The sequence below is a fragment of the Apodemus sylvaticus genome, chromosome 10 (genome assembly GCF_947179515.1).
Source record: "Apodemus sylvaticus chromosome 10, mApoSyl1.1, whole genome shotgun sequence".
NCBI lineage: Eukaryota > Metazoa > Chordata > Mammalia > Rodentia > Muridae > Apodemus > Apodemus sylvaticus.
Genome location: NC_067481.1, coordinates 1,675,301 through 1,699,101, shown reverse-complemented (window position 1 = coordinate 1,699,101; position 23,801 = coordinate 1,675,301). Strand labels below are relative to the sequence as shown.

The following is a 23,801-nucleotide window of genomic DNA, read 5'->3' as shown; positions in this document are numbered from 1 at the left end:
ATCTATAATGGGATCTGATGCCTCCTTCTTCTGGTGTGTCTGAAGACAGCTACAGTGTACTCTATAAATTAAATAAATAAACAAACAAATAAATAAGGGATTTATTGTATATGAATGTTTGCCTGGGCATACATCAGCCTATAGAGGTCGGAAGATGGTGTGGGATTCTCCAGAACCGGAGTTGTGATGGTTGTGAGCTGCCTTGCCATATGGGTTCTGGGAACCAAACTCAGGTAGGTCCTCTGGAAGGGCAGCCAGTGCTCTTAACTGCTGAGCCACCTCCCCAGCCCCCCCAAACTGTCTTAAACATTCCTGTGCACACTCAGGGTTGTGTGTGCTCGACTGTTGCTTTGGTTTTGTTTTTTTGGGTTTTTTTTTGGATTTGGTTTTTTTCAAGACAGGGTCTCTCTGTGTAGCCCTGGCTGTCCTGGAACTCACTCTGTAGACCAGGCTGGCCTCGAACTCAGAAATCCGCCTGCCTCTGCCTCCCAAGTGCTGGGATTACAGGCGTGTGCCACCACTGCCCGGTTTCAACTGTTGCTTTTACCCCGTTTTCTTTTTTCTTTTTTTTGTTTTTGTTTTTTGTTTTTTGTTTTTGTTTTTGTTTTTGAGACAAGGTTTCCCAGCTTCAACAGTTGCTTTTACCCTGTTTTCTTTTTTCTTTCTTTCTTTTTTTTGTTTTTTGTTTTTTGTTTTTGTTTTTGTTTTTGAGACAAGGTTTCCTGGCTTCAACTGTTGCTTTTACCCCGTTTTCTTTTTTCTTTTTGTTTTTTGTTTTTTGTTTTTGTTTTTCTTTTTCTTTTTGTTTTTGAGACAAGGTTTCTCTGTGTAGCCCTGGCTGTCCTGGAACTCACTCTGTAGACCAAGCTAGCCTTGAACTCAGAAATGCGCCTGCCTCTGCCTCCCAAGTACTGGGATTACAGGCGTGCGCCACCACCGCCAGGCTCCCGTTTTCTTTTGAGACAGGGTCTCCTGTAGCCTCGTACTCTCTACATACTGGAAGATGATCTTCCCCACTCCTGTATTCCGGCCTCTGCCTCCCAAGTGGTGGGTGCCACTTGCGGGGTGCGTGCCACCACACCCAGCTCTTATTTCAATTGTTAAGCATGAATTGGGGAACTGAGAGAAGCAAATACTGTATTTACCCATGTTTTGTTTTTCCATTTTCTTCCTGATATTTTAAGGCTCTCCTTTGCCACCCGGTAGCCCTTGAGCTTCTGATGCTCCTGTGTCAGCTTTTGAAGTGTTAGGTTACAGACTCGTGACACAGCAGGCTCAGACTGGGTAATTTCTATTGTTTTATTTACTATTATCATTATGATCACGACCACTACCACTACTATTGAGTTTTTGAGACAGGGTTTCTGTTTAACAGAGCTGGCTGTTCTGGAACTCACTTTGTAGACCAGGCTGTACTGAACCCACAGAGATCCACCTGCCTCTGCCTCACGAGGGCTGCGATTGAAGGTGTGCACCACCACTGCCTGGCCAGTGCCTTCCTTTTTTTTTTTTATTAGATATATTCTATATTTACATTTCAAATGATTTCACCTTTCCTGCCCCCCCCCCCAATCAACCCCCTCCTGCTTCCCTGTCCTGGATTCCCCTACACTGCTGCATCGAGCCTTTCCAGGACCGGGGCCTCTCCTCCCTTTGATGTCCAACAAGGCCATCCTCTGCTGCCTATGGATCTGGAGCCATGGGTAACACCATGTGTACTATCTGGTTGATGTTTCTGTCCCCGAGAGCTCTGGGAGTACTAGGTGGCTCATATCGTTGTTCCTCCCATGGCACTGCAAACCCCTTCAGCTCCTTGGGTCCTTTCTCTAGCTCCTCCATTGGGGACCCTGTGCTCAGCTCAACGGCTGGCTGAGAGCATCCCCTTCTGTATTTGTCATGCATTAGCAGAGTCTCCCAGGTGACAGCAATATCCGGCTCCACTCAGCCAGTACTTGTGGGCATCGATCATAGTGTCTGGGTTTTGTAACTGTATATGGGATGGATCCTTAGGTGGAGTAGTTTCTGGATGGTCTTTCTCTCATTCTGCTCCACACTTTGTCTCTGTATCTCCTGTGGGTATTTTGTTCCTTCCTCTAAGGATCAGAGTATCCATACTTTGTTCTTCCTTCTTCTTGGGCATCATTGATATATGAATTATGTCTTGGGTATTCCAAACTTCTGGACTAATATCCACTTATCAGTGAGTGCATACCATGTGTGTTCTTTTGTGGTTGGATTACCTCACTTAGGATATTTTCCAGTTCCACCCGTTTGCCTAAGAATTTCATAAATTGATTGTTTTTAATAGCTGAATAGTATTCCATTGTGTAAATATACCACTTTTTCTGTATCCATTCCTCTGTTGAGGGACATCTAGGTTCTTTCCAGCTTCTTGCCATTATAAGTAGTGCTGCTATGAACATAGTGGAACATGTGTCCTTACTGCATGCTGGGAAATCCTCTGGGTATATGCCCAGGAGTGGTATAGTGGGGTCCTCCGGTAGTATCATGCCCAGTTTTCTGAGGAAGCGCCAGACTGATTTCCAGAGTGGTTGTACCAGCTTGCAGCCCTACCAACAGTGGAGGAGTGTTCCTCTTTTTCCACGTCCTTGCCAGCCAGTGCCTTCTTTCTTTGTTGAGATTTCCTTGTATTATACATTCTTACTGCCCACTACAGTGTGTGGCGCCAACTGCTTTATTCTCTGTTAGGATTACAGGTCCATGCCACCTACCCAGTTTACATTCTTTCCTTCCTCCTCTCTTTTCCCCTCCCTCCCTTCCTGGTTTCTGGTGGTGGAGCACTCTACCCTGAACTACATCCAAGCCTGCTGACTGCTTCCAAATGCTAAGAGCATTATGACTGTCGGCATTAACCGACATTTATTGTTGTCTTCCCCGTCCAAGATTTTTCTGGTTCTTGGTGAATAAATGGTTTTCACGATGAAAACCTTGCAGGTAGCGGGCACACATGCTTTTAATCTCAGCACTCAGGAGGCAGAGGCAAGCACATCTCTGTGAGTTCAAGGTCAGCCTGGTCTACAGATGGAGGACAGCTAGCTCTGTTAAACAGAGAAACCCTGTCTGCAAAAACACCTTGCTGTTTGGTGTATTGGGCTGTGTTAAACTGTGAGTGCCAGCCAACCCTTCAGTCTGGCTGGACTGTCTTCTACCAGTGGTAAAGGGCCTGGCTGCTGTTGCCTAGCAGGTCACCTAGGTAGGGAGGCCTCTGAGGTGGGAAGGAATGTCATTTCCCATACCGCTTAGTGCAAAGGTGGTGGGCTCCTGGCTCTCCAACCACACTCCCTGCCTTTCTCTTTCCCTCTCGTTTGTTTCTGGATTGGAACTCAGGACCTCAGAAATTCCATTAACCCCACCCACACACCTGTTGAACAGGTGTGTAGTCCAGGTTAGCCTTTAACTAGTGGCCATCTTGCCGCAGACTCAGGTGCTTGTCACAGCTGTTCACTGCCATGGAGACTTTCCTGGGACTCTCCTCTGTGCCCTTAGGATCTCCGGCTCCTCCCACCCCACTCCTCCATGTTCAAGGACCACCCCGACCCCCAACAGTTGGTCTCACATTTAGGACTCAATATTTGGTTTTATCTCCCTGTCCTTGTTCAGTAGATACTATGTACTGTGTGTGCAGGAGGCTTGGGTGGAAACATCACTCACCCCCACCTTCCTGCAAGTAGCAAAGCTTTCGCTTCTAGTATTTTTCTTTCTAGTTGGTTTGAGCAATTTGACTGTGACAGACCTTAGCACATGACATGTTTCCTGAACCTACGAGTTTGAAAATGAGTCCCCACTCTACTCCCCCCTTTTCCAGTTCTAAGGATTGAAAGCAGGGCCTTGTGCACATTACACAAAGGCCATTTTCTCCTCTCAAGCTGCACCCCTGCCCTTTTACTCTGGGACTCCAAATTACCCGAGGTCCCATCTCTTTCTGAGCTCTGTTCATTATTTAAAAATAAAACAAATCCTGTTCTCCGGAGGATGGAGATCTTCCCCCATTCCAGGACCGCTCACAGGACTGCCTCTCCCCAGAGGCTTTATTCAACACAGTCCTTCCCTCTCCTCCTTCCTACACACCTTACTACTCTGAACCCCTGGGTGTTACAGCTACCTCACTGTTTTGGCTTGTGTCCTTGTGGTATCTGGGTGGTTTGGTAGGATTCTCATCTGGGCTTGTGTTCCCGCCCCCTTCCTTTTTTTTGCCCCAAGACAGGGTTTTTCTGTGTAGCTCAGACTGCCCTGAACTAAGATCTTCTTGCCCTGCCTCCAGAGTACTGGGATTAAAGGTGTGTGTACCTCACTGCCTGGAGGCCCCCCCTGCTTCTTCTTCTTCTTTTTGGATTTAGTTTTTCCGAGACAGGGTTTCTGTTTAGCCCTGGCTGTCCTGGAACTCACTCTGTAGACCAGGCTGGCCTTGAACTCAGAAACCTGCCTCTGCCTCCCAGAGTGCTGGGATTACAGGCATGCGCCACCACCACCCGGCACCCCAGGCCTGCTTCTTACACAGCCCAGGCTGGTCTCTGCCTGCTGGGTAATGGGTCTCAGGTACCCAGAGCTCCAGTCTTGAGCGTTGTTTGCAGAGCAGTAATTTAGAAACTTTGACCCTTAAGCTCTTGGAGCTTGTTAAAAATTTACTTAGCTTTATGTGAATGAACACTTGCCTACAGGTACCTAAGTGTGTTGCGGCTCCTGCAGAGGGTGTCAGGTCCCTTGGGACTGGAGCTGCTATGGGTTGCTACCTACTCTGGGTCCCTTAGAGTCATTTTTATTGCTGATGTACATAAAATCAATGCCACTGTACCAGAGGCTGCAGATGACTCTTATTCTTGACTAACGTAAGGACTCAGTGTCACACTGACAAGCCAGATGTTAAACTTGGTCCTCTACCTGTATCATAAGCCCTGTGAAGAGCATCTGCTCTTTTAAATGTTCACTTGTTCTAGTTCTGCTCCACTGAACAGATGTATGGAGGTTGGTGGACAACTTAAGTTTTTTCCACCTTAGCATGGGTTCCAGTGATCAAACTCAGGTCTAGGGTTTGACTACCCACCCAGCAGTCTCATGAGACCCAGCCTAAGTCTTGTTAGACAATCACGAAGAGCAGGAAGGCGTAAGGTGGCTACGAGGCGATTTTATTGCCTCTCATATGTGAATTCTAAGGATCACACAGTCTTGTAAGGGAGTCAGGCCTTTCTAGGATAGTTTATAAATCTGTTCCTTTGAGTCAGTAGACTCTAACTGGGTGGAGACACTACAGAGACAGGCAGGTCCCTCCCAGGAAGGCACATGCAACCCCTGACAAGAGCTGTAAGAATTTTCTAAGTGTGACTAGAGCCAACAAGATGCTTCAATCACCCAGACTGGGAGCTTCTGGGCACCTGTACCTGTACCCTGGCACTCCAGCCGTCTAAAAGCCAGCATGGGTGGGTCCGGCTGAGTCTGCTGCTCCCTGGACAGGACTGAATGCTGTGGCCCTCTGACAGTCTCTCCTGGACGCTCAAGCCTGGGGACCTTGCCTACCCCAACAAGCTGCCTTGCAAGACACATCATGCCTTCCCCCCAAGCCAGTGCATACACACTTGCTGTCACTGTGGGTCCACTAGGCTGTGCCTACTTTTCTCAGGGACCATATAGACCCTCCTCCTCCTCCAAGCGACCTCCACTCCTCTGCTTACACACACGGTCACATCTGTTACTCAGGCATGCTCTGCTCTGGTCATGTCACCTGTTTCCAGGGATACGCTTCTCAAGGTGTCCATACTGCTGAAGCTTTCCTCTAGAGGGGCTGGCACCAACTCTCAGTTGACTACAAGTAGAGGATGATACTATTTTCTACCCCTGGGGTGGGGCCGTAACTATGCTAATGCCCTCAGGGCAACTTAAATGTGGACAAATTCGGCTCATGCCTCTAGCCAGCCCCACATGCCTAAACCCGCATCAGCATACTACCCTTATGCTGACAGAATGCCACACCCTCCTAGGAACAGGCCGATTTAATTCTCACTGGAAGAGCTGTGGAGGACACTGGAAATCTTTGTGGGGATACCCATACGAGTCAGAGCCTGAGGCCCAGGCCCGGGACCACAAAGAGACTGAACAGAAGCAGCGCTCGCTCACGTGCAGTTTAATCGTGGGAACAGGAGAGCATCAAGAGCAGCATTTTTTACCAGGTTGGTGTAAAAATGACACAGTCCAGACATGGCTCACAGCACTGACGGCTGCGGTAAATTCAAAACCCGAGCAGCAATCTGAATCTTGGAAAACAAATACAGCCAGCGCCCGGTGCGGTCCGCAGAGCACAGCTGGCCCTGCATCATGGGTGCAGCCGGGGTGCTGGGACCAAGGGCTACAGTGTCTGCTGGGGTCCTCGTTCCCCGGGAACCAGCCCTCTCCTACCCTGCCCTGCAGTGAGCAGGGACGGGGCCAAGACACAAGGGGCTCCAGCCAGCAGCCTATGTATGGTGAGTCTGGAAACTTTCCCAGAAACTTTCCCTACATGGCTTCTCCCATTTTAGGGGGTTCTGGAATGAGTCAACCCTGGGGGTCTTTCCCAGCATACAATAAATATGAGAATTTAATGGAGAAACAACCAGTGTGGCAAACGCCGCACGGCGGAAAAGGCTCAGTTTGGCTCCTGCGGGCCTCCACTGACTCTTCACAGACAGGGGTGTCTCCAAGTCAGTGGTTCTGGGAACCCCACTACGTGGCTGGGACACACGTGATGGTCCTGTTTGTAGCAGCCCCCAGGGCAAGGGGTGGTGCTGGGCCACGAGGGGAGGGGGTCCCACCAGCAGGACCCTCCCCAGTCCCTGCACTCAGGGTGTGGTGGGCATTGGAGCATCTCTGGTGGCGGGTGTGGCGTCTGGTGGTGGGTGTGGCGCGTGGCTTCATGGTAGGCAGGTCTAGCCCTCCCGTACACTCACTCGAGGCTCAGCCAGGGAGCTGTGGATGATGTTAATGATCGATTCCAGGCCGCTGCCCTCCAGCAGTGTACGGTGGTCGCCCTCGATGATGTGCACAGACACCTTCCCGTCACACACCTGCAAATATTCACGTCTCACCCTGTGACCACCACATCCCGCCTGCCTGTGGTGAGTAGACCTGCCCCATCTCGCCACTCACCTGGGAGAGGTTGTAGTCAGCACCCAAGTCCTCTCCATAGGTACCACCTGTCTTGGCACGCAACAGTGTCACGTTGCCATGGTACTTGGCCTTGGGTTTATACTGCTCGGCTGCCCGGAGCTTGTGGTAGAAGGATGTGGCAGCAAAGCTCAGCTCCCGGCGGTCCAGGCTGTGGTGGCTTTTGGTGATGAGCTCCACAGCAGCAGCCACACGGTCCTCCAGGCTCTTCAGTGGCAGCAGGGCTTCCAGCACCTAAGGCAACAGCTCTGAGCACGCGGGGCTGGCGGGGCCACAGCTGCCCTGCCTTCCCTGCACAGATGGGCTTCTCAAGAAGCATTGGGAGTCTCCCTTATCCATTTTACAGGCACACAGACCCCAACCCTCCCAGCCCTGCCCTTCCTGCCTTTCCTGCCCTCTCTGGGGAGTCTCCAGGCCCACCTTGCTGTGTTCTGCATCAACAAACTGCTTTATGAAGAAGCACAGGGCCTCAGTCTCAGCCTCGGCCTCACAGCCTGGGGTCATCTTTGCCCGGTAGCTCTGTCAGGGAAGGAGAGATTGTTGCGGCAAGCGCCGAGGTAACCAGGACCCTCCCAGAAGTGTATTCAAAGCCAAGACACAGGGCAGTGCTCAGGACCAGTTGGCCCGGCTCTCACCTGGGTGTAGGCCAATACGTAGGTGTGCGAGCCGTCAAACAGGAAGAGGTTGTTGTGGGTGGGGGCTGGGCCCTGCTGGGCTTGCAGCTGGGAGCACATCTCGAAGGCTACACAGGCTCCAAAAGAGTACCCGGCTACGCGGTAGGGCCCCTCGGGCTGCACCTGCTTGATGCAGTCAATGTAGTAGGCAGCCAGGTCTGGAATGCTGTCCAGGGGGGCCGCTGGAACAACAAGCAGAGGGCTCAGCAGTCAGCGGGGAGGGACCCAAGGCCCATGGCAGCAGGCACTACTCCACCACGTGCACAGTACCTCTGGTGCACTGCAGACCGTAGGTGGGCACACTGAGCTTAGCGGCCAGGTTGTGGAACACCGTGGTAGAACCTTCGATGGGGTGCACGAGGAACAGAGGCCGCTCGGAGCTCTGCACCGAGTTGAGCTGTGTCAGGGTAGGGCCCTCAGGGTTCACCAGCAGGGTGCTCAGGTTCAGCTGCGTCTGCCTCAGGGGTGTGTCATTCTTGGACTTGGGGGCTGTGGTCTCTGTAAAGACAGGATATCGACCGGGCAGCCTCAGCCTGTGGGCCTGTACGCATCCTCTTGTGAGGACGCACTCACACAGACTACGTGCGGGCCCAGGTGCTCTCTGTAAAGGGCAGCGCTGCTGCCTCCAATCCTGGTTGACCTGACAGACACCGGGACTCTCAGCCTTCCGCCGGGTACGCACCAGTCGCTGAGCCAGCCTTGGACGACATCTCCTGAAGTTTGCGCAGCGTGAGCTGCCGCACCTCTCGCATGGGCAGCACCAGATCATGTTCACGTTCCAGGATCTGGCGCACTTCCACACCCATGAGTGAGTCCAGGCCTAGGTCCGCCAATGAGCTGTCCAGGTTGATACCTGCGAGGTCTCGGATGCCTGCCAAAGGGATAACTAGTCACTACTTAGAAGGGGGTGTGGACCCAGGCACATGCTGTGGCTCTGTAGCATTACTGCCAACCACCCAGCCAGGCGTTCAGACCACAGAACTCTGTCCTCTGCTTCCATCGACGGGAAAACTAAGGCTCGGAGAGTCAACCAGGCCGGGAAGGCCGGAAGCAAGCGTACCAAGGATGTGGGCCACGGCTTTCACCAGGTCCCTTTGGGCTTCGCTGTCACCGTGGGCCACAGCTTTCTTCTCAGCCAGCACAAAACTGCTCAGGACTGCGTGGGGCTGATTCAGGAAGAGGTCAAGCACCTCCATGCAGGAGGAGATGCGCTGCGGCAGCGTGCCGCCGATGACTGTGTCGTTGGTACCCATTGCTTCCAGGACGATGCCCACATCACCGATGGCGCCCCACTGCACGGCAAGGCCTGTGAACAACAGAGGCAGTGGGTGAGGAGCTCTGAGGAGTGAGAGCACAAGCAGGAGTGGGTGGGACGGAGAGGCCCACCTGGGAGGCCATCGTGCCGGCGCTGTTCGCATATCCGCTCCATGGTAGAGTTGGCAAAGCCGTAGTTGGTTTGGCCGGCATTACCACGCCCGCAGCTTACAGAGGAGAAGGCCACGAAGTAGTCCAGCTCAGGACAGGCTTCCCGGGTCGCCCTGCAGGTGCGTCTGTCAGTGTCTGACAACTCCTGCCCCCAGGGCGGTCCCAAAGGCCTCGGGCAGCTCAGCTTCACCTCCCCAGCCCCTTGAGCCCAGCAGGGACCAGACACATTGCAAGCACATATAAAACCCGATGGAGGGGCGCACTGCCCACCTGTCAAGGTTCAGGGTGCCATTGTACTTGGGCTTGTTGACGTCCTGGAAGAGTTCTGGAGTCTGGTTCTCCAGCATGGCATCCCTCAAAACCTGGAAGCAGGGTTTTGGTGCTTGCTGCAGCTCCGAGGCTCCAAGCCCCCCTCGGCAGCTACCCTGGGTCTCTCTCAGGCTCTGGAAGTCCGCAGAGCACAGTACGCCTTTCTTACCATGGCCAGGTTAAAGACACCTCCAACGGGCCCGAGCTTTGTGGCTTCAGCGATGAGGGCCCGGGCACCCTCCAGAGAGCTGACATTGCTTGTGGACACCAGCACGTGGATGCCCTGGCGTCTCCACTCCCGAACGTGCTTGGCTTGGTAGCCTGTGGGACACAGGGCTATGGGGCTGTACCCGAGGAAAGGGAGTGGTCTACAGCCCTTCCCAGAACAAAGGGAAGCCTACATCACCAGCTGCCCCATTCACTTACCCGTGCGCACTCCAGATCGGGAAGTCAGCACGAGCCTCTGGGCTCCCCGGAGCACAAGCCACCGGGCCAGCTCCAGGCCAAAGCCACCTAGGCCACCAGTGATGATGTAACTCTTATGAGCTGGGCAGAAGGTCTTGGAGATGGCAGAAATCAGGGTGGGCTGAGCGCCGGGCAGCACGGCCTCTGGCTCCTCCTCCCGCACCTGCAGATAAGGAGCAGTGGCTCAGAGGTAGTCCCAGGCCAGCAGGACGGCTGAGTAGGTAAAGGTGCCCATGTCAAGCCTGATGACTCGTAGTGGAGAGAACCAACTCCTACAAGTTGCCTCTAGCTCCCACACACGCCACATGTAACAAATAAAATAAGTCAATATAATTAGAAAAAAGTGAGCCGCGCCAGGCAAAGCCAGGCTGGGTGCCCGAGGGCCTCACCTCACCTGGACAAGGACTTTGCCAATATGTCTCCCCTGAGCCATGTAGCGGAAGGCGTCTTCCACCTGAGCCTTGGGGAACACCGTGCATTTGAGGGGCTTCACGACCCCGTCACGGATGCCCGCCTTCAGGAGTCCTGCCACCTCCCGCCAGCTGTCACTGGCCTCCTCGAAAAGTGAGTCCAGCAGGATCCCATGGAAAGTGACGTTCTTCAAGAAGATAGCCATGCCTGGATGGGAGAGTCGATCACTGACGGACACCCCTGGCCCCAACACCAGCCCCACCCCTGCTCCTTGGACTACGAGTCATACCCAGAGGGTGGTTGTTAGAAAGATCAAATTTGCCGATCTCTAAGAAGCGGCCATGCTGGGCCAGGCACCGCACACTGGCCTGCAGCTTCTCTTCTGCCAGTGAGTTGAGGACCAGGTCAACACCTACGGTGACAAACAGGTCACTTGGTCATGCTGGGCTCACCCATACCTCAGTCCTGAGGGCTAGACTGACTGCGTCATGATCTGCTCTCAGGAGACGGCCCAGAGGGCACTTACCTTTGCCTCCTGTGTGCAGTAATACGTGCTGCTCAAAAGATGTGTCTCGTGAATTGGCAAAGCTAGTGTCATCGAGCTGAGGGAACCTGGCCTGGAGGTATGCTCGCTTCTCAGCGGAGCCTGTCAGGGAGAGAGCCCAGTGAGTTTGGGCCTCAGGGCTCGAGAAGCTCCCAGGGCCTGGGCAGGAAAGGGGCCTTACCCACTGTGGTGAAGACTCGGCAGCCCAGACTGAGGGCAATGGAAATGGCTGCTTGGCCCACACCACCTGAGCCCGAGTGGATGAGCACAGCTTCCCCACGCCGAATGCGCCCACGCACTACTAAGGAATAGTAGGCAGTGGTATAGACAACGGGTACAGAGGCCGCCTCCTCCAGGGTCCTGGGGGTACACAGCAAGGATCAACTAACTCAGCCTGGCCACCAACTGAGACCACATCATCCCCCAACTGCAGCCACCCACTCACCAGCTGGAGGGCACATCCCAGAGGAAGTCCGGTGATATCAGGACCGAGGTGGCCAGGCCTTCTGCCGGTACCAGCCCCATCACACGCCGGCCGGACCGATCACGGCCTGAGAACTCCATGCCGAGCATGCAGTCCCGGCCAGCCCACTTCCCTGAGGGCAGGTGGACAGAAGAGGGGCTCATTAGTCTCTACTCTAGCACAGTTGTCAGGGGTGCAGGGTGCAAGTGCAGCCCTGGTGCTGGGGCCCTCTCTTCCCCAGGAGCTGGCACAGGGCTTCCTTCTCACTGGGCTGCCATGATACTGGCACTTTCCCTACCCCCCGGCGACCCAGTCACAAGACCCCATCCCGGCTGGCACCTGGAATGGCATCAGGGGACAGCTTGCCCGTGGCCAGCATGATGTCTCGGAAGTTCAGTGAGGCATAGTAGACAGTGCAGAGCTGTGCTCCTGAGCTCGTGGGCTGCGTGTGCTTCAGGGGAGAAGAGACCCAGCGGATGGAGGCAAGGTCTCCTCGGGTGAGGACATTTACAAAGGCATGTGCTGTCTGCTCCTCAGGCTTGTCTGAGGGAAGAGAAAGCAAGGATGCCAGGGCCTACCTGGCCAGTTCTTTGTCCCCCACCTTTTCCTTGGCCTGTCAAGTCTAGGGCATCAGTGGGCTCACCCTGCTCTAACTGGAAGTGACGGAAGGCCCCCCAGGCCCCGTCCCGGCACACGTTCATCACCAGGTCATTCTCTAACACCTTTTGCAGCTCTGAGGAGCCAGGCTCCAGCTTGGGGACATGAGATGTGTTGCTGAGGTTAGACAGCAGGATACACCTGTGGGGACAAAGTGGGTAAAGATACCGAGACTGGAGGGAAGGGAGGGGAAGAAGGAAGGGTGGGCGCGTCTTGGAGTCTCTCCTACCGAATCCGGTGTCCGCCCGGCTCTTTTCGGAGACAGTTTACCAAGCCCACCACACCAGAGGTGGGGCAATCCATGGCTGTCAGCCACACAGGCTGGGAGGAAGATGTGGCCAGAATGCTCTGCAGGATAAAGAAGGGTCAGTCTCTAGGCTGGTCGTATGCCAGGCAAGGCAAGGTACCCAGCCCCAGAACCTGACCTTCAGAGCATCCACCCACTGGAAGCTGGTATCCTCCACAGGCAGGAAGATGGGGTTGTCTTGTGGGACGACTCGGCGGCACAGGAACAGCGCAGTGCCATAGAATGACCTTTTAAGGCCCACCAGGCGCAGTGCCTTCCTTGAGAACAGGCTCGCCCACTCTTCCTACATGTATGAAGAAGTCTCGTAAGGCCCAAAGCAGCTGACCCACGGCCAGCCCTCACCTGCCCTGCATACCTAGGAGCAGTACCTGGCTCAGGAGGCTGGGCCCGGGCTGCACCTCAGAGGGGAGGCAGGCCAGCGTCTCCCCAAGGGCATGTCCTTTGAGCACTGTGTGCATTAGCAGGAAACCGCCTTCCTTGAGGGCAGCTACCATGTTGTCCAGGGCCAAGGCTGGATCCCCCAGGGTGGCTAAGGCGCAGTTGCACACCACAAGGTCAAGCGCTCCCAGGCTGCTGGGAGCGGGATCTGAAGGGTTCCAGTGGCCCTGGGCCACATCGTGCTGCTGCAGCTTGGTCTGAACATCCTTCAGGGCCTGGGGGTGCCGGTCGGTGGCTGTGTATTCCAGCTGGAGCATAGGCTGGGTGTTGAGCAGTGCCGGGATGCGGGAATACAAGTGGCCTTCTGCAGCCAGCACCTGGGGTGGGACAGCATCTTAGATCTGTTGCCTCTAGGAGGCAGACAAACCCGAGGCCTGGGTTCCACCCAGTCTTGTGGCCACGCCAGCCAGGAAGCTCTTGGGTGTTCTACCCTGCACTCCCACCCAGCTTAGAGCCCAAGCGTGCCAGGATTCTTTCCCAGGAGCCTTCCTCCTGGCAGCAGTGAAAAATTTCCCATAATCTTTTCGGGAGGAACGAACCGAAGCACGAAGGCCACACACACGGCCTGTCTACCTTTCCAGCACTCACCTCCACCACCTTCATCTTGAGAGTAGGCAAGTTCTCCAGGGCTGTGTCTATGCAGGCCTTGAGGGCCTGGGAGTTGAGGAGGCCACTGACCAGAGGGTCTTCCGGCAGCAGGAGCCTCTCCTGAGCCAGCGCCTCGCCCAGCTCCAGCTGCAGGTTCCCGTTGAGCTGCAGCTGGCAAGCAGCTGCCAAGAGTCGAGGCAGCCCATGCTGTGGGGGGTCCTCTGGCCCAAGCACCGCCGTCTTCAGCCCTTGCTGGGTGGCCTTGGTCTGCAGAGCCTTTACCAGACCTGGGAGGGAGAAAGGTCTATGTTCTCTAAGGCCTCCAGTCTACTTCCAGGGCCCACTTCCCAGCCTGGCCACAGGGCAAGGCCATAGGAACAGCAACGGGAAGGATGCAGCGTTCCGGTTCCGTGCTGGAGGCCCATGGAGGTAGGCTGCTCTCAGCAACCCAGGCTCCCCAGCACCTGTCGGACTGAAGGAAGAGGAGGGACGGTTTAGGATCCTCACCCTTGCACAGCTGCAGCTCCTTCTGCAGGACAGCATTCTCAGACAGGCACTCGGCCTCCATGTGTGGTGTGAAAACAAACTTCTCCAAGGTAGGGACCAGCTGTTCCTGCTGCCGCCGGGAAGTTGCTGTTGTCTGTAGTCTGGAGATGTGGACACCGCCGGAGACCGTTATGCCCAGACAGCGGCTCGTTGTCACATCAGCCACTATGGAAAACACAGTGGTCAGTGTAGGCAGAGCCCAGCCAGCCCAGGATGCGAGGGCATAGCGCTAGTGCCAGAGCTACCTTGAGTCTCCCCCTCCAGCGTGTACACCTTCTGCAGGTGCGTTGCGGGGTCGATGTAGATGGCGGTCACACGGGTAGGTAGCTGCAGACTCTGCTGGCTGAACCCCAGGATGGAGATCTGCAGCATCGTGTCCATGAAGGTCACCCAGTTATCTTTCCAGAGCAGCTTGCCCTGTTCACCTGCAGCGGACGGGCGGTCAGCACCCAGGACACCTGCTCCAGGCCCGTACTTCCTCCCTCCCTGTCCTCCCTGTCCCCAGCAGGCCGTGGCCCAGGGGTGAGAATGGCTCCTGGCAATCATGCTCACTGTCTCGGGGACTGCTCTTGCCCACCTTCAAGGGTGGCATCATGGATGCCCTGGAATTGGGGGCCATAATCATAGCCACGCAGCCGCAGCTCCTTGTACACTTCTCCCCGGGTCAAGCGGGAGACGGACGCAGACTCGGTTGGGGCTGGAACTTCTGGGTGGTCGAATAACTTGGAGTTTGGATCTTCCCACTGGTACACCTTCCCTGTAGGAGTCAAGGCAACAGGAGGGCCTGAGCATGGGGCAGGCTAGGAGCTGGGATCCCCAGCCTCACAGGCCTGGCCAGGCCCTACTCACCACTCACTATCAGGGTGCCATTGTCAGACACCTCAAAGGCATGGGAGGCCTCGAGCAGCCTCACCTCCAGAGGCACGGTTCCTGCAGGGGAAGGAGGAGGGTCAGCAGAGCAGGCAGGACGGTCTCAGCAGCCCCCCACTGAAGGGGCCTCTTACCCGTCCTGGGTAGTATAGTGGCCTGATGAAACGACACATTCTCAAACACCACAGGAGTCTCTTCTAGGGACAAGCCCAGGCTGCGAGCCAGTGTCTTCCACACCAAGCACAGGTAGCCAGTGCCAGGGAAGATGACCCGGCCATCAATGCAGTGGTCTACCAGGTAGTGGTCAGGCGACTCAGGACTGGCGTCTGTAAGGACAAATGCCTCAGCACTGGCCCACAAGCCTGGGAAGGAACCTACCCAACACGAGGCCTGGCTCACCGATGTTGTAGACTGTAGCGGAGGAGGAGCTGGAGCCGTTGGGGAAGTCTTCCGCAACGGGGACATCCCAAGTCTGACTGTGGTCCCACTTGATGTGCGGGGAGATGAGAGGAGTCCCTCGGGGAGCAGGGAACTCCACAGGTGGGAACAAGGCATTAGGGTTGACATTGATGCTGGTGACAAAAGAACAGATGACACACCTGGCCCTGAGAGCCCAAACACCCGTGGCCCTACCTTGCTTTACGACCCCAAGGTGACCAAGCTGAGGACCAAGGGCCAGAGCGGGGCTAGACTGACAGTAACCCCCCTTATGGAGGTGGGGTGTCGGCCCTCAGGTGAGCAGTAGAAAGGGGGGAAACCTACCCTGTGAGATGAACCTTGCCAAGGTTGGTGAGGAAGAACTCCAAGTTATCTTTATGGTCCCTCTTCATCAAAGGAATGATGGTGCAGGTAGACTTGACGCCTCGCTTCAGGACAGCCTACAGAGCGAAGGAGGCTGGGCTCTGACCCTTCCTTCCGTGTCATGCTCCCCTTGCCCAGTGACCAGCAGGCAGCTGCTGTGCCCCGATCCCAGGTGGACCAGCTGCTCACCTGCAACAGTGCGTGGGGCGCAATCTCCACTACCACAGCATGTTCAGGGACGTGCCACAGTGCTTCCTGGAAGAGCACCGGGCTCACCAGGTTGTTGACGTTGTACTCAGCAGAAGACGTGCGGGCCAGGCTGCTCTGCCACTGGGCCTCAGGGATGGAGGTGCTGAGCCAGCGCGCCGAGCGTGGCCGGGGCTCCCGGATCACCTGCATAGGAGCTCGGTTAGCAAGTGAAGTCAAGTCACCACGCCCTTAGGCCCATGCAATATTGGGTCAGGTACTTACCTTCTTGAGAGCCTGCAGCAGCGTGGGGGCGATGCCTTCCATGAAGTAGGAGTGGAAGGCCAGGCCGCCAGTCCGCACCTCCTTGGCAAAGACGCCCTCTTGCTTTAGCTGCTCCACAAATTCATTCACCGCAGCCTGCAGGCATCAAGGGCAGTGGTCAGGGGGCCCGGACTGGCTTGCCCTGGTCAGATACACAGTCCACCCAGCGTAGGCCTCGCCCAGAGGGCCTGAGACAAGTGTAGCTCACCAGCTGGGCCCTTCAGAATTTGGTAGATGTAGACTGAGGAGGCCTTGCCTCCTAGGTAGGGCCAGGGCAAAATGCAGGGAACAGAAGTCCTGCTAGGACTGCAGGCCCACCTGAGGTCCAGAGATGGTCACAGTGTCCTCAGAGTTGTGGCAGGCCGGCACCACACCAGGGGGGCAGCGCTGCTTACATTCCTCCCAAGACAGACCTGCAGGCAGAAGGGCTGGCCTCAGAGCCTGCCGGAGCCCAGTCCATGCTCCCAGATGGTGAGCACTACCTAGGGTCCTGGGCTTGGAGGACCGATGATGAGAGTGGACCTTCCTGGGCACCTTTACCCCCTGCCATGTCTGATCTCAAGAGAAGTGTCGGGGTAAGCAGCTGAGGAGCTGGGCAGCGAACACCCAGGGTTGGCAAATAGCTCTCCTCAGCTCCTTGACCCTCATGTCGTGTGTGGTGTTCCATACCTTGCTCAGGCCTGTGGGGCTAGAACTGAAGCCTCCTATAAACATAAGTTGGACAGAGTAACCTCTCCCTTTGCAACCACACGTCTTACACCAAAGCAGCTGGTCCTTCTGGAGGACCCAGGACAGAAACACCTTCCAAGAAGATCCGGGTGCCTAACCAGAAGGTTGGGGGCCTCCAGAGGATACCTACCAACCGCTGCCATGGACCCGGGTGGGAGCTTGGCTTCTTTGATGCACTGGCCTCTCCAGTAGGCTGCAAGCACAGCCTCTCTCTGGGACAGACAGCCATCTGCATAGCCGCAGGCAACCTCTCCCAAGGAGTGTCCAATGATGCCATCAGGTTTCAGCCCCACAGAAGTCAGCAGGTCGATGAGGGCAATCTGTGAAGAGGGGACATAGGCCATGCCACACAGCCCTAGATCACTAGTCTGACAATCCCTAACAGTGAAGCCAAGCACACCCAGCGAACCAGGCCTCTCCCGGGACCTCTGAGAAAGCCCTACCCTTCCCCAGGCTTGTCCCAGTACAAGGCCCTGCCTACACACCAGATGGGGCCAGGACTGTGACTCTGGTGCGGAAGGCAGGACCTTGGCAGGAGTGTCCCAGGGTCCTAGCACCGTGCAGGTAGCATACCTGGATGGCAGTGAGGCTCACAAAGGCATGCACGATGTCATCGAAGGTGCGTTCGTCTGTGCTCAGCAGCAGGTCTGACACTTTTACTCCCAAGGGCTTCACAGCCTCATCCGAGCGCAGGATGGACTCACGGAAGCTGTCCAGGCGCATGAGGCTCAGCCCCATTCCACGCCACTGCGTGCCCATCCCTGTGCCAGAAAGCTTATCAGGGACACCCTCCAGCCTCACCCTCAAGGAAAGGGACCCCCCCTCCTCCTTTAAGAGCCAGCCTAGGAACATGGGGGCAGGCTCACCTGAGCAGATGAACCAGAGTGGGCGCTTGTTGGCAGACACCTGTTGCACTTCCTGGACATGTCCCTCAACACCTAGCACAGTGTAGCCCCTGAAGGGCATGGCCGCTGTAGGGGTCGCCGCAATGTCATTGAGCATGCTCACAAAGGCCAGGTCCTGGCTGTGCTGGCGGCCCTGTTCCAGCAGGCCCTGCACTGCCTCTGCGGTGCGTCCGCTGGCATGCAGCAAATGGGGGAGGGCGGCATGTGGGGCGGGCGCAGGGGCCTGCTGTGTGTTGGGCTGGAGGATGACGTGAACGTTGGCACCTCCAAAGCCAAATGAGTTGATGCCCACGTTGCCTCCACGGACAGGCAGAGGCCTATCTACCACCTGCAGTCGCCCATCAAGAAGCCCTGGGATCTCAGGGTTGGGGTTCTGGAAATGTAGGTTAGGGGCCCAAACCCCGTGTTCCAGGGATAACAGCACCTGAAGACAGAACGCAAGGTTACTGGGCAGCTGTCCCCGCCAAGTGTGGCCATCTACCTCCCCTGGGCCCAAGAGCTGTGTGTGGCACTGGGCCCCAAGATCCTTGTCTGCTCTGGCCTAGTACTCTCCGTGGGTTTTTTTTTTGTGTGTGTGTCCTCCAGGGTGCATAGTCCCCAAGTTGAGGGGCTGTAGGCCTGAGCCCAAACAGATGGGTCATCCAGACAACCGCACATCTCCCGATATAGAAACAAGCTGGAGGTCTGAACGAGTGGACAGGCAGGTGTGCAGGGTCACCCAGCAGGAAAGGGCACGCCAGATCAGATGCTGGCTCGCTGCTCCCTCACCTCAGAACGAGGCCTAGGCACTTCCTCAGGACTGCACCTGTCCTTTTTGCAACCAAGTGTTTGCTTTGGCAAGAAGCTGTATCAGTCAGCACATCTACTACAGACAATGTGCCATGAGGGTAGCCTCACTGTCCCACAGGGCAGCCAAAGGGCCGGCTGGTAGGTAGGCAGGAGCCCTGAGGCAGGCCAAGTGGTGGTCACACTACGCAGCTATCCATGTAACAGGGACTCTTGACCCAGAGCCCAGCTCACCTTGGCCAGGGCTGCAAGCCCTGAGGCAGGCTCAGGGTGGCCCATGTTGGATTTGGTGGAGCCAATTAACAGAGGGCCCTGGCGGGAGGCGCACAGAGACCGGGTAATGCTGTTCAATTCCTGGGGGTCACCCACCTGCGGGAAATAGAGTAGGTTAAGGCTGCAGCTGGAAGTCCTCTAACAAGGACAGAGGGGTCACAGATATGGGTCAGAAAGGGCTTTCATTCACCTTGGTGCCGGTGCCATGGGCTTCAATATACTCAAGAGACTCGGGGGCCAGGCCGGCCGGCTGATACAGAGAGCGGATGAGCTGTTCCTGGGCTTCTCCAGAGGGGAACGTCACACCTACGGTACATGGGCAGTGGTATGGTGTGGAATGACGCCTCGCATGGCCCACGTCCCCGTTTCTTGTGATCCACGCTCTTTCCCTCCGTGCCCACCTTGCTCCTTGCAGCCATCTGTATTGGTGCCCGCATTCAGAATAGTGGCATAGACCCGCCGGGCCAGGGACTTCTTTGTCAGCAGAACTGCCACGACAGCCTCAGAACGGCAATATCCACTCCCTAGAGTAGATCAACACCTCAGCTAGGGGCTCTGGGGTGTGCGTGCATGCGCACACACACACACACACACACACACACACACACACACACACACACCACACACCCACACGCGCTCGCGCGCCATCAGGAGGAGTCAGGGTGCAGGTGGAGCCTAACTGATCCCTACCCAGGCCGGCCTTACCTGAATCGTCAAAGGACCTGCAGGTGCCGTCCGGGCTGAGCATGCCCAGCTTCATGAACTGCACAGAGGTGTTAGGCTTCAGCAGCAGGTTAATCCCGCCCACAAGAGCAGCAGGGCATTCGCCACTTCGGATGGCCTGGTAGGCGTTCTGAAGTGCCAGCAGGCTGGAGGAGCAGGCTGTGTCCAGGGCAATGCTGGGTCCTGTGAATGAGGGCAGACGCCGTCCCACACCGAACCCCTGGGGCCTCAAGCATCCCACTCAGCCTTCCCCAGGAATAAGGAAGTCCAAAAGGGTTGTCTAGGTGAATGCACACATTCAGCTGGGCCTGTGCTCAGGGCTGCCGCCCACCCACCTTTGAAGTCGAAGAAGAAAGAGAGCCGGTTGGCCATCATTGCCCGCTGGCAGCCCACCATGCTGTAGCCCAGAAGCGTCTCGGGATCTCTGCTCAGGGCCTCTGATGCCTCGGAACCACTCACACCCACCCAGACACCAGTGTTCGTTCCTCGGAGTGAGGCCGGGTTGATACCTGCCGGGGGCAGCAACAGCCACATAGGCTTGGTGAGAGGGGCCACAGTGGACCTCTAAGGTCTGGGTCAGGCAGCAACCACAGGAGGCCATAGGAAAGACAGAGAACAGCATTGTCTGAAGGCAACTCCCTTGGCCTCTGGTGTTACTGGTGGGTCTCAAGAGGCCGCTGGCCAATGGGTTCTCTAGTGCCAAGGGCAGCTTGCCCTGGGACAGGCTGTGATAAGGAGATACAGGAAGACAAAGGCCAAGTGTCCAAGCTGGAAAAGCAGAGGACAGTGGGTAACCCCCTGGGAGCTGTGCCCAGCCACTCATGGAGCCTGGGCGCCCAGACAGGCCCAAGGTGAGGACCTGCATTTTCACCACAGGCTCGATGGTCGTATACTGTAGCCCAGGGCAGTTGTACATCAAGCTGTATATCAAGTACCAGACTAATTAGCATCTACCAACCTGAAACACACCCCCACCATACCAACCCACACTGGCTGCCCACTGTGGGGCCTTCTATCCCTGGGGACCCATCCACGTCCCGAGCAGCAGGATCCAGAATAAGAGACAGCCGTGAGACAGGGTTGTGCCAAAGCTGGAGGCTGAGCCCCTGCAGAGCTACCTGCCGTAAGGCTCGCCCTCAGCCCGAGATCAACCAGACATTGGGGAGTGAGGAAACTGGGGTAACAGGGCGCGCCTGGGACACTCTAGTGTGCAGTTGTGAAACCGTGCCCTGCTCAGGGGCCCCGCCTCCTGAGCCACCGGCCCTCTATCAGGGTTTGGGACATAGCTAGAAAGATCCATGCCATGCCTGTCTCTGAGCTCTTCATATCTCAGAGCCAGAAGGATACTGTTGCATTTTCTTTTCCTTTTAACAGTACTGGGGATGAAATCCAGATTTTTTTAAAGTAATTTTTTTGTCACCTATTTATCTTATACATGGGTGTACACACACACACACACACACACACACACACACACAAGTACATTGTAGCTGTCTTCACACACACCAGAATAGGGCATCGGTGCCCATTACAGATGGTTGTGAGCCACCATACGGTTGCTGGGATTTGAACTCAGGACCTCTGGAAGAGCAGTCAGTGCTCTTAGTTCCCTCATTCCAGTATGTTTTACAAAGGGCAGTAATACCCCAATGACCCACCTCCGTCCACAATAGCTTCATAGCTGACTTCCAACAGCAGACGGAGCTGGGGGTCCATTGTGTGTGCCTGCTTGGGGTGGACCCCAAAAAAGGAGGCGTCGAACTTGGACAGATCCTTCAGCTTCCCAGACCGCTTGGGCAGTCCATAGAGCCCTGTGGAACATCACAGTCTCTGAAGCCAGGCTCCCCGAAAGTGACCCAACCTCACTGCTAATGAGGAGTCCCAAAACAGCCACATGTGGCGACCCAGAGCAAAACCTGTAGGAGGCGAGGCTGGTGACTACCCCCTGGTTACCCCAACCTGACTGGGAGACCCTCTGCATGCTCCAAGGCTGGCCAGGCCAGCCCAATGCTGACTCACTCACACCTGCTCATCAGGTAGAACCGCTCTGTGGCTCTGTTAGAGCCCATTGGGTGAGAGTCATCTTAGACACCATCTGCCTGCTCAGGGCACAGGCTGCAGCCGGGATATCTAAAGGGCCGGTCCCTTTCTGTTATCCACCTCTGGTGTCCTCCATGCAGAGCTGACCAGGCCACCTGTCCCTTTTCATCCTCAGTGGTCAACCTCACAGCTAGCTCCACAGGGGTTCACCGTCTCCAGAAGTCCTGGTCATGGACTCTCAGTCTGTCCTGCTGCCTGATCCCGAGGGGACACTCACCAGCCTTCCATCTTCTATCATCGTCTGTGACCATGTCCACACCGCCAATGAGGTTGGCCCAGAACTCCTCCAGGTTCTCTGATTCGGGCAACTTCCCCGACATACCGGCTATCACCACCTCCTCCATGGCTCTTCCCTGAAGGGGGGGAAGGTCGCATGGTGGGCCCCTCTCACAGAGTCATTCCCAGCTACAGCCACCTGAATCCACAGGCAGCACACCTCAGAGCCCTGCCCGCCCCGGGTGAAAACTAGCCGGACCCAGCTGTAATGAACGGATGAGCTGGACGCTCAGGCCTCCCTGCACTACTCCTGAGATGTTCATCCCTTCCAGGGTAGAGACACTTGACCTGGCCTGACCCTTGCCAGAGCTACCTGGGACCATCCGATCTCCAGTTGCCTACCAGGTACTCCATCCCAAGCTAGTCAAACAAGAAAATTGCAAACAGAAGTGGGCTTCAAGAAGCAGGGCATTCTCACCTCAAGTCATGGGGAAGCCAGTGCGCTTCCCATTCTTGAGGGTGGAAACTGACTGCCGTTCAGACCCAGCCAGGGCGCCAGGCTTGGTAAGGACCCAGAGGGAACGGGCCCGACTACTACTGTGTCCAGGCCTAACAGGGCTGAAGCAAACAGATTCCCTGCCAATGGACGACCCCTTCAACAAGATCCGACCAGGAGTACCACTCCCAGCTAGGGAAAAGGTGAAGCCTCTCGTCATTTGGCCGAACACTTTGTAACCTGGCCGAGGCAGTAGAAGGATCTGCTAGATCCTCCGGTCCCTAAGGCACTTGCCCAGGGCAGTCCAGGCCTTGCAGCCGTAGTCCAACGAGAAGGCTTCCGCGCCACCCAGTCGGCGAGGCCTGGATGGTCTGATGACTTCCGCTAAGGGCCTTGGGGCCTCGTGCGCACCCAGACCCGCATCTGGCCTCTCCAAACTGGAGCCCGGGTACCGCCGCGGCCTCCTGCGCCCCGCCAAAGCCGCCCAGTGCGAGCGAAGGCCCCGGCCCCATCCACGAGGCGCCCAGCCTCCTGCACCCGGCTGGCGCGGCGCCCACGTGACAGAGGCCCGCCGCGCTGGCTCTCAGCACACCCCTCCCGCGCCCCTCTCGGCCCGACCGCGGAGCACAGCCGGCTGGCTGGCTGTCGGAGGGGCGCGGCGACGCTTTTGTGAGCGCAGGGTGCTGAGGATGGGCGCCCGCCTGTCCTCCCACTGGAGCCGCGGCATCCCGCCACCGGCCTGCCGCCCCGGAACCCCGAACGCAGTACCTGTCTGGGCTCTGGAGGCAGACGACAAGCGAGGAGCGCGGCAGGAGAACTGGACGGGATGCCGCTGCCGTCTCTCTGGCTCCCTCTAGGCCGCGCCGGCGCTATTTAAACCGCGGCCATCCCCGCGCGGCCACGCCACATGGGCTGACAGCTTGGCTGCGCCGCCCAGGCCAATGAGCGTCGGGGCTGCGCCCCGGGACCCGGCGCGCCGCCGCCGGTGGGGTGATGCCCGCGCGCGCCGCCCCCAGCCAGGACCCTGCACGGGCGCGCGCCGGAGCACAGGGAACGCGCAGCCCCGCCTGCTTCCGTCCCCGCCCCCGGCCTCGCGCGGGCCACGCGGGGCTCACTCATCCCGACGCCCTCATCTCTGTCCTCCCACCCCGCCTCCCCGCGGCCGGGGCCAGGTGTGCACTGTGCGCGCGCAGTGTGGGTCGGGCGTGCTTGGTCACACTGGGAACTGAACTGAGGAGGACACTAGGGCCACGCAGGGGGGTGGGGGGGGGACAGGTCCGTGTCGCTGCGATTCCACGCAGTGATCATAGCGCGCGCGGAGCCTAGGGGCGTGGCCCGCTCCACATCGAGACCAATTGGACATCGAGGCCGTTCTCGGTGGCCCAATGGCGGCGCGCGGGTGGGCGTTGCTAG

General features: G+C 56.8%; 1 protein-coding gene across 2 annotated transcripts; it reads right to left on the bottom strand.

Annotated features, from left to right (window-relative positions):
• Nucleotides 1–6,120: 6,120 nt before the first annotated feature.
• On the bottom strand, nt 6,121–23,409 carry Fasn (fatty acid synthase). Of its 2 annotated transcripts, none has more exons than XM_052194394.1 (43): nt 23,157–23,409; nt 21,894–22,029; nt 21,235–21,387; nt 19,912–20,085; nt 19,559–19,759; nt 19,255–19,377; nt 19,044–19,159; nt 18,815–18,949; nt 17,756–18,218; nt 17,463–17,650; nt 17,020–17,209; nt 16,479–16,573; nt 16,122–16,256; nt 15,840–16,043; nt 15,612–15,727; nt 15,249–15,421; nt 14,984–15,175; nt 14,829–14,909; nt 14,557–14,736; nt 14,225–14,404; nt 13,941–14,144; nt 13,434–13,720; nt 12,776–13,162; nt 12,526–12,690; nt 12,330–12,448; nt 12,087–12,241; nt 11,783–11,986; nt 11,426–11,576; nt 11,162–11,340; nt 10,963–11,082; nt 10,726–10,848; nt 10,420–10,643; nt 9,987–10,188; nt 9,730–9,881; nt 9,522–9,613; nt 9,213–9,364; nt 8,887–9,132; nt 8,509–8,697; nt 8,097–8,324; nt 7,788–8,008; nt 7,573–7,671; nt 7,135–7,386; nt 6,121–7,052 (listed from the first exon to the last, which is right to left on the bottom strand). In XM_052194394.1, exons 2-43 carry the CDS (start codon nt 22,018–22,020, stop codon nt 6,915–6,917), a joined length of 7,515 nt encoding a protein of 2,504 aa, XP_052050354.1. In that variant the 5' UTR covers nt 22,021–22,029; nt 23,157–23,409; the 3' UTR covers nt 6,121–6,914. The 2 variants fall into 2 exon arrangements, with proteins under 2 accessions (XP_052050354.1, XP_052050356.1); XM_052194396.1 differs by lacking the exon at nt 23,157–23,409 and adding an exon at nt 22,371–22,633.
• Between the last annotated feature and the right edge of the window lie 392 nt (nt 23,410–23,801).